The 8,851-nt window shown below is 52.7% G+C and overlaps 1 protein-coding gene across 1 annotated transcript; it reads right to left on the bottom strand.

Moving 5' to 3' along the window:
* Nucleotides 1-2,596: 2,596 nt before the first annotated feature.
* On the bottom strand, nt 2,597-8,843 carry PDZK1IP1 (PDZK1 interacting protein 1). Its single transcript, XM_010182502.1, has 4 exons — nt 8,777-8,843; nt 5,221-5,329; nt 3,183-3,281; nt 2,597-2,669 (listed from the first exon to the last, which is right to left on the bottom strand). The coding sequence occupies exons 1-4, from the start codon at nt 8,841-8,843 to the stop codon at nt 2,597-2,599; spliced, it is 348 nt and encodes a 115-aa protein (XP_010180804.1).
* Between the last annotated feature and the right edge of the window lie 8 nt (nt 8,844-8,851).

Genomic DNA, 8,851 nt, shown 5'->3' with positions numbered 1-8,851 from the left:
TCCAACTCCACACCCAGGCACTGCCAGGAAACAGCTTGGGCAATCACTACACATTCAGGGCATGGACATGGCAGGGAATAAACTCCCGCTGTTACTCATTATAAGGATGCCATTTCTAACTCCTTTTGCAACAGAGAGGTAAAAATTAATGAGTTCCCCTCCTCTCGCCGCACCCCCAGCCCGAGTGCTGACACAGCAGGAAGGTGCAATGACTAATCCTCCTTAAACCCTGCTGAGCGAAGCAGTACTGCTGAGCTCCAGGGAGCTTGGGGTTTTTTTTTCCCCAAACACACGTGATGTTTGGCACCTGCAAGAGAAAGGGGAGCAGCACCCATCAGGGCACCAGTGGGGAGGTCCAGGACCCAACCTGGAGCTGGATCAACCTTCAGCTGCCCAAAGGAAGGTGGCAGAAGGTGGCAGCTCTGATGTGATGCTGAGGATGGCAGCTATCATGCCTCCACACCTGAAAGCTTGACCCCTCCAGCCCTCCTGCCTGTTTTCTTCTATCCCCACACAGTTTCTCAAGTGGAGCTGTGATTTCTCAACTCTGAGTATTGAGGGTGTTTTTGAAACCCTGGCCTATGTGAGGCTCTTCAGGGAGATCCCTTTCAGGGTGGGTCTGTTACTGGAAGGCTTCTATTTTACTCCCGTGCCTTAATTTTTGTGTCACCACCCACTAGGGACATCAACAGCTTCACCTGCAAGAAGAGAGTGACTCACAGTGAATGGTGGCACCAGGGTTCAACTCCAAATCCATGCTCCATCCTGGAGGGCTCTCGGCAGTGGGAAATGACCTATTTTAGGCTAAGCTCTCCATCAGGTTTGTCAGGTCACCAGCAGGCATGGAGGAGCAGAGACCGGTCCTTGCAGCAAGGAAAGCCCATTCAAGGTTGAAACGCCCAGAGCAGGAGCTCTGCTAGTGAGAGGCAAAGAGGTGGCCTCAGTCCCAACACCCCCTGCCTGGTTCTGGCATCACGGCCTGCAAACAGACCTGCAACGCACCTCCCAAGCAGAGGCCAGGGCTCCTCTCAGATCCAAACCCATCACAGCTGCTGTTTCACACCAAGTCTAAAACATCCCCTTGCCTCAATGCTCAGCATCTGACAGGCAGAAAAAGAGTGCAAGCAGCAAGTCAAGTACCCAAAATCCTCTTGCCAAGTTCTCCCATTACATTTGCACAGCCCCAAACACAGCAGAGCCCAAAACCCAAGAGGTGCAAAAAATGCCCCTCTTATAACCCTGCATCCCATCCCATTCCTTCGTTCCTGCTCCTTGGTTGCAGAGCCCCTTAACCCTTTCCTTGCTGGTCAGGGGGAGGGCCCTGCAAGCTGCTCAAACAACCAGTGTCCCAGAGAAGACCAAGGAGTCACAGGCCTATCCTTTCAATCTGCAAACGCTGCGGCTTAGGAGCACTCATTGCTCCCATGGTGGCCCCAGCACTTCCCCTAAGCAGTGAAAAGCAGACCCTGGTTAATGAACAGCCTGGCAGGAGTAGGTTGCACCATGACAAAACACCCTAGAGAGAGCCAGCACTGCCCAGAGCAACCCCCAGCCACATCCTGGCAACACCAGTAAGTGACTGCCATTTGCAGCCTCCAGCCTCCAACAAGTGAATGGTTCCCAGTAGGCCATGGGTCTGCACCTTGTGGCCAGCAGGATTCAGGGATTGCTGCCTTTCACGCATCAAGCAGTGCTGGGAAGTGCTGGGTTGGTGTTGTGCCTCAGTTTCCCTATCTGGCAAATGGAGGGGAATGATGGCCACCTCCCCATACTGTTTTTCACGGCTCTGGGGTGGTCCAAATGCTGAAAAAATAATGTTCCACCTTTTTGTCTCCCCTATTGACACAGACACACAAAAAAGCACTCTTGGCTCCATCCAAGTGAGGAAATGAGAGACAGATCTTAGCCAAGAGGGATCACAGGGAAGAGAGGGTTGCTGACCTCTGTCTAAGCATCCTTCCCACCCCAGCATCACCTTCGCCAATGTCCTTCTTAGCTCAAATGCCTGAAGACTGGGAGCCCTGTGAGATGCCAGAAAGGGCATCCTGTGGGTGATTAGCAAAATGACCCTCTTTGCTGTCGTATGGGCAACAATTCTCTTTATTGCTCATTGGGAAGATATATACAGGGGAGGAGGTTTGTTCTGACATTAAAATGCATGGTGTAGGTCATAAAAAGGAAGGTGAAATGAGGAGAGAGCAGGTTTTCTACCAGCAATTTCCCAGAGGGTGGCTGGGGATGCAGGGAGGTCTCAGGTACCTGGTGAGGACCGTTCCATGTCTGGAGCAGGTCAGCATCCCGCCTGGGACTGGGGACATCAACCTTGCCAACCAGGTGGGCTGACCACCAGGCAGGAGAGGTGGCACCTCTGTACCTCCCCTGTGGACCAATGCCCACGTGGACTCTGGCCCCTGAGGCAGAAGTCCATGTCCTGCAGGTGGGAAGAGGAAAGATCAGGAGACGGTGGTGCCATGGAGAGGCTGGGGAGCTACCACACATGGGGGATGCTGGTGCAGAGGGTCCCTGCAAATACACCCATCACAACAGTGGGAAGCAAAGTGAGAGGAGGAAGGAGGGAGGATGGCCCAGATGCCTGCTACATGGCAGTGGTGATCACCCTCTCCTCGGGCTCCAGGGTGTTCTCATAGGCGTGCTCACTCTCTTTGGACCTGCGTTGGGAGGAAGAAGCACAATGGTGAGCTCACCCCCCCCAAGATCAGCCTCCCCAAAGCCACCACAAGGGCCCTGACCTTGCTGGTGCCGACCGTGCATTGAGCAAGGGGCAATGTGGGGAGGGTGGAGGGGAGGAGAAGAGATAAGTGCAGGGTGAGAATTGCTCTAATTTCTAGCGAGGGCTGTTTTGACAGTCAGCATCTGCGTGGTGACCTATGGCCACTTTTGGTGGCTTCTTTGCCCCTGTTTGAAAGCTGTGATGTAGCATAAGAAAAATGTGGTGTAGCAGGTTGCAAGGACCATGGGGCTGCAGCAACAGGGAGAGACTAGGGAGGAAGGGATACTCGCTCACTGCCTTTTCCTCATCGGCTGGAGAAGATAAAAGCCCCAAAACCAGGTGCATGGAAAGTGTGAGACTCCAAGTGGGAGACATCATGTCTGAGCTGTCCCCAGGGAGTATGGAACAGAGCCTGAAAGCCATGGGGAAGAGGTGTGAGCAAGTCTTTCACCTGAAGTTGGCTGCAGCAGTTACATATCTCCCTTCATGGCCATTGGACATGACAGCTTCTGGCTTGTCCTCGACGCTCACCACCGTCTCAACATTTTCCCTGGAGAAGGAGAAGAGAGGAGCTGAGACAGAGAAGTGGAGGGGCTGCCAGGGAGCAGCTCGCAGTGGTGGTTGCAGAGAGAAAGGGACTGCTCTGACACTGTGGAGACAATAAGGGGCTTGGATGTGCCATCCTGGCCTCAGACACCCAGTTTAGCCCCCTTCCCAGCAGGACATGGGTGAGGAGAGATGCCCTTTTGGTACGTTTGCAGCGGCCATGCCTGGACACTGAGTGCCAACCCCTGGCTCTGGAGCTGGTACTCCCAGTGCCAGGCTGGCAGACTCATTTGTCAATGTGTGGGATTGTTTTCTCCTGCTAACTGGTTTTTCCAGTCATCTTCTACGCAATTTGTTGCAAAATAATCCCCTATGGTCCCATCTGACACTGAGATAAATACCGAGGCTCTGCTGGAGCCACAGCCCTGGGAGGGGTGCAGGCTGTAGGTGCAAGGCTGAGCTGTTTCCTCTTGGATGAGAGCCTGGATCACCCACAGAAGGAACTGCAGGGTAGGGACCGGGTGTTCAACCTCAGACAGAGCCTAAGAGCTCGGCTCTGGTAGGGTTTAGTTGTGGAGGAGGAGTGTGGGTCCACCCTGCGCACACATCCCTACCTCCTCCAGCGCTCTCCCAGGGGTGATTTCAGAGGCTTTTCCAAGGAGCAGACTGGCATAAACAGGCAGCGGCTTGAACCGATAGCTGCTGTCACAGCAACAGTGCAGAGCTGGCAGCACGCCAGGCTGATTAATTAAAACGAGCTGCCATTCACCCCCAACCCTTCCTCAGCATCCTTGCAGAGAGAGCCCGACCCCACCAGTGGAGCCTTGGGCTGGGAAGAGGCAGCCGGGGGCAGGCAGAGGTGGGAAACACCGTCCCTGCCTCCCACTCTGTGGACTGGGGATTCCTCCAGTCTGAGAACAAAGGTTCCCCTTTGGGAAACAAAGGCTACTGTTGCAAATCAGGCCATATAAATAAATAAATAAATGTGTGTATATATATATATATATATATGCACATTGCATTATGCATTGGCCCTGAATACATCCCAAAAGGCCTCCTTTTAATGTATTTGGGGCAGAAGCTGACCTGCTGAGCATCGGGGTACACTCCAGGTCCCCACCTCCTTGGCCCAGAGAGGCTGCAGGGATGTGCAGACACAAGAAGGCTCCAGCACCTATGGGTGCAAAGCCCAAAGCACCCACACTGGTGCAGAGGAACCGGGAACCAGGCTATAGTGCGCTTTCAATCTTCACCCCCTGTTGCCTTTGGGCTCAGATTCAAGATCTAGTTACTGTGACTTGGCCAGTTGGCCTGGGCCAGCTGAGCAGGAGTAGCAGCCTGTGGCTTTGCTTGTCGAGCAGCGGGCAAGAGGTAACCGGTCCCACACAGCTTTTTTTCTGATCAAATGAGGCCAAATCGTTTGCCTGTGCTGTGGGCTCCAGGTGGAGAGCACCGCCACGGCTCAGCTGCCTCCCTCTTCTCCCAGCTCCTGTCAGTGCCTTCTGCTGACCTGGCCAGGTCTGCTTTGCAAATGAAGCTGTTTGAGGCTCGTTTTCCTACAGATGTAAGGCACCTTGGAACTGCACCCCCAAATCCATAGGAAACCAGCCCCCTGAGACATGTGCCTGTGTAAACCAGCCACAACGCTGCTGCTCTCCCCTCTGTCTTGCAGTAGCATCTGAGTGCTCAGTCTGGGGGTGCCCCTGTGCAGGGAACAGCGAGGATGGACAGTGTGCACTTACACCTGGCAATAAGTAACAGGGAGCGGAGACCAGGACAGCAAGAAAAGGACAGGGAGACCAGGACAGGGAGTCTTTGCTCTGCCTGCCTGCCAGCGATCACGCTGTTCCCAGCCCTGGCATGGGGACAGAGGTGGCTGGAAGTGACCCATGCAAAGGCAGCTAAGCCCAATCCAAAGTAGCCTCTGGGGCTCCCACACTTACACTTTCTTCTTACACCAGTACCTATTGACCACGAAAGCGATGGCCACCAGGACTAGAAACACAGCCACTGCGATGACACCCTGTGACCATGGCTGGAGGCTGCCCCGGGCTGCAAAGAAAAGAAAAGCAAAGAGGACACAAGTAAGAAATGTGTCTTCAGGCTTTATCTGCCAAGCTTCTCCCATCCTGCTTCAGCAACGTCCAACCCAAAGCTCAGCGCTGCAAAGCCGAGCAGAGTGTGTTGCTGTTAAACGAGCCAGGCTAACCTGGATCATAGCAATGAAATAAAGTGCAAATAACAGCTGTTTCACTGCCGTTTGCGTTTGGAGCGTGGTGCCTTGCAGCTTTGGGGCCCCATATATACATATATGTATGCAGTGGGGCACAGATGACTCTGGGATGGGGGGACAAAGGGCTGGGGTACATGCAGGTAGGGAAGGAGGATGTTTGCCCAAAGTGGCAGAGGAAAGAAGGCAGAGGGGTTTCAGCAAACTGTTTATTCTCTATCCCTAGCTGCCACAGATGTCATTCCCAGATTATTTTCCAAATACTGCCTGGTAAAATAAGGACCCCACAACAGAGACAGTGTAAAATTCGGTTGTCACGCTCACAGCAAACGGTTGCTGCCGTGGATTTCGGTAAAACGTACCGTTCAACAAGTTTCCAGAGCAGCAAGCTGATTTATGACGGGAAATTGAAGGCCGAAGCGTTCAGAGCAACAGCCTCCAGCACAAAGGCCAGGTGGGGCTGGCGAGGGGCCAGGCAGCCGAGGGGGGCAGCAGCGGGTGGCGGGGAGCTGACCACAGCATCCCTGGCTCCCGCAGGGTGGGATGGCTTCACACATTCATTTTTCTCTAGCTGAGTTCAACCCTTGCACAGAGATGAGGTCCCTCTGCGTGGGCAGATGAGGCAGGTGGAGAGAGTGCTCCCTGCCAGCCCCAGTTTCAGCCTTGGACCACTTGGACCCAGCCCCTGCCGTTGGCACCCACAAACAGAGGTGGTTGAGGATGAGTGTGCTGGTACTTCAGTCAGACTCGGGAGTTTTGCACTAGCTGAGTGCTTCATCTGTCTCACAGGAGACAAATCTTTGCTATAAATAGCAAATAATCTTTACTAGCAGCAATAAAGCTGGGCTGTGCACTCCACATGTGAATACTCCTCATCCTCAGCCAGTGCTACCCCATCGCTGCTGCTGACAGCCCTTATCTTCCTCTGGTTTTGGGGAATGGGATTGTCCCTTGGTAAGACTCCAGCTCCTAGAATCCTTACTGCAAAAGGCTTGTATTTTTAAAAAAAAAAATCCAAAATAAAGCTCTTTTTTCCTCCTGGAAGTAAAATCAACTTTCGCTGCCTGTACCAGCCTGGAAAGAGGTGGCACCCCCAGGTGAGCAGCTGGTAAAGCAGCTCTGAACAGCATTCTTCAGCCCGCCCCAAGACACTTGCCAGGTTTCCTGCGAGGTCCCAGGGCCAAAACTGGGTGGAAATTCCCTCTTGTATTGGTGTGTTTCAGCTGAAATCCCATTGCATTGGCAAGCTGCTGGTGGGAGTACCGGGAGGGAGTGGGGAAGAGCAGGACTTGGTCCCCTCCTGGCCTATGTGATGAGTAGGGATGCTCCTGTCCCCACTGCCCACCACCCAACTGGGCACAGCCCCAAACACAACTAGTGCCTCCAGGCTGTGTTTTGGCCCACTTTGCTTCCTCCTTCACTCTGACCTTGGCTGTTATCTCAGCCAATTTTATTTATTGGTTGCATTTTAGTTTTCCTGCTAAAGCCAAGGTTTTCAGCCAAAGCCTTGGAGGGGATGGTTAGGTCCAGGCTTTGGTGAGGTTTCTGCTGGGGTTATGGGAATTGAAGGTCAACTGGGGCATGAAGTCAGCAATGACTGAAGTTGCCAAATTTGCCTCTTGTGATCTTCAAGCAAAGGAGGTGAGCAGATCAGTGGTAGGAAACCTCCCCTGAGCAGCCATGCTCAGAAGTTAACTGTATGTTTTTGCAAGTGAAACCTCACTCAGATGGCTCTTTCCACCAGATTTCAGAGCATCCAAAGCCAAAGAGAAAAATTCCAAACCAAAATCAAGCGGTTCTGGCTTTGAGACACCACGTAAAGCCTGGCTACAGGGGGAGATGAGGATGGCATTGGGCTGAAATACGCTCATGGGCGCAGGGAACTTGTGTGGGCATAAGAAAGGAAAGATGGGAACCAGGCAGAGGCAAGAGCTTGGTACTATCCTCTTAGGGAGCAAGTATACAGATGGCAGTAGCCTCACTGGAACACACTTTGCTGCCCTGCCAGGAGGGATGGCCAAAAAGATGAGTCTGGCCTGTGGAAATAGGATAGTGCTCCTGGAAAAAATGCTTTGCAGGGGATGTCCCTTCCAGGGCAGTCAATCCCTCAGGCTCTGTCACCTCCTATCTGTTTTGCCCCACAGCAATGATGGATTTCTCTCTCCCGAACAAGATCATCTAAGCAATGTGAGGTCTGCACCCCTGACAGATGTGCGTCTGTGTATCTCCAGCTACAGATGAGACTAAAGGAAGTGCTGGTGCCAACAGAAGCCCTTACACGTGCTGTAACTCCGTTTCCATCCTCAGCAGCTGCTTTGAAGACACAGATCTGCTCTTTGATGCAACTTCCCTGTGTGCTTGGAAAGCACCGGCTGGCCCCTGTCATTTCCCCTCTCCGAGGAAGTTGTGCCAGGCTCTGAATTCTCATGAAAGGTTGTTGGGGGTTTTTTTTCTCCTCTTTCCAGGCAACAGTAAAACTTTCAATCCTGCTGACAGTGGAGACCTCAAACTGTTAAATCCTCAGCAAGTTGGTAAACAAATACAGGAAGAGCTGTCAGGGCTGGAGCATCAGAAGGAGAAAGGGGGAGGGAATTTTCCAGGACTTTGGCAGCATCAGCTGCTTTTTAATTACTTCTCATTATTTGTAGTGTTAGACAAGTCCTTCCACAAATTTCCTAAAAATAATGCCCTAGCCATAGGAAGTTTTTCTATTAAGTCTTTGGGAAGCAAACAGGAGGGCAATTTGCAGAGGAAAATATTTGCTCCCTCACCTCAGCAATGATCAAAATTACAGATTAACAAGAAAACCTGTGAGCTCGGGGAGTAACCCAGTCCAATGCTTGCCCAGGGACGAGAGCGAGAAGACAGAAAGACAAAAACAAAACAAAACAAAAAAAACCAAAAAATCCTTAAGAAAACAGATTACTCATCTCAGTGCACAATCCTGCTGGAAGTAAATCAGAGCTGCTTTATCGCTGTGTAAGCAGGCGAGATAAACCTCGGGCAGCAGTTTCAGCCTCCAGCAAAACAGGTAGAAAGTCTCCGTGCCCCAGCTCCCAACCCACCCATCCCCATCACCTGCTGATGTGAAGCTGGAGCTGACACTTGAGCAGGAGCTGGGATATTCTTTTTCTCTTCCTAAGAGGCTTTTTCACAGTTGTCCCTTGTCCCCAAAGCCACCCCACCCAGCAGCTCCCACCTGCCCGAGGCTCGGCGCACATTCCCTTGCCTCAGTTTCCCCAAGAGGTCAGGCAGCTGCCTGCACTCACCTTGCTGGGAGCAAACAGGCTCCAGCAGCCCCAGGAGGAGGAGGAGGAGAAGGCAGCGGGCAGGCATGGCGGCCG

Source organism: Mesitornis unicolor, unplaced genomic scaffold, assembly GCF_000695765.1.
Source record: "Mesitornis unicolor isolate BGI_N332 unplaced genomic scaffold, ASM69576v1 scaffold31114, whole genome shotgun sequence".
NCBI lineage: Eukaryota > Metazoa > Chordata > Aves > Mesitornithiformes > Mesitornithidae > Mesitornis > Mesitornis unicolor.
This window is presented reverse-complemented; position numbering and strand designations above follow the sequence as displayed.

What these genes read in the sequence shown, in the direction of transcription:
- PDZK1IP1 (XM_010182502.1), bottom strand. Translation starts at nt 8,843, where the DNA reads ATGCCTGCCCGCTGCCTTCTCCTCCTCCTCCTCCTGGGGCTGCTGGAG. An exon ending in GCCTGTTTGCTCCCAGCAAG is followed by an intron (nt 5,330 to 8,776) that starts GTGAGTGCAGGC and finishes TTTTCTTTGCAG; the next exon opens with CCCGGGGCAGCCTCCAGCCA. An exon ending in TACTGGTGTAAGAAGAAAGT is followed by an intron (nt 3,282 to 5,220) that starts GTAAGTGTGGGA and finishes CTCCTTCTCCAG; the next exon opens with GGAAAATGTTGAGACGGTGG.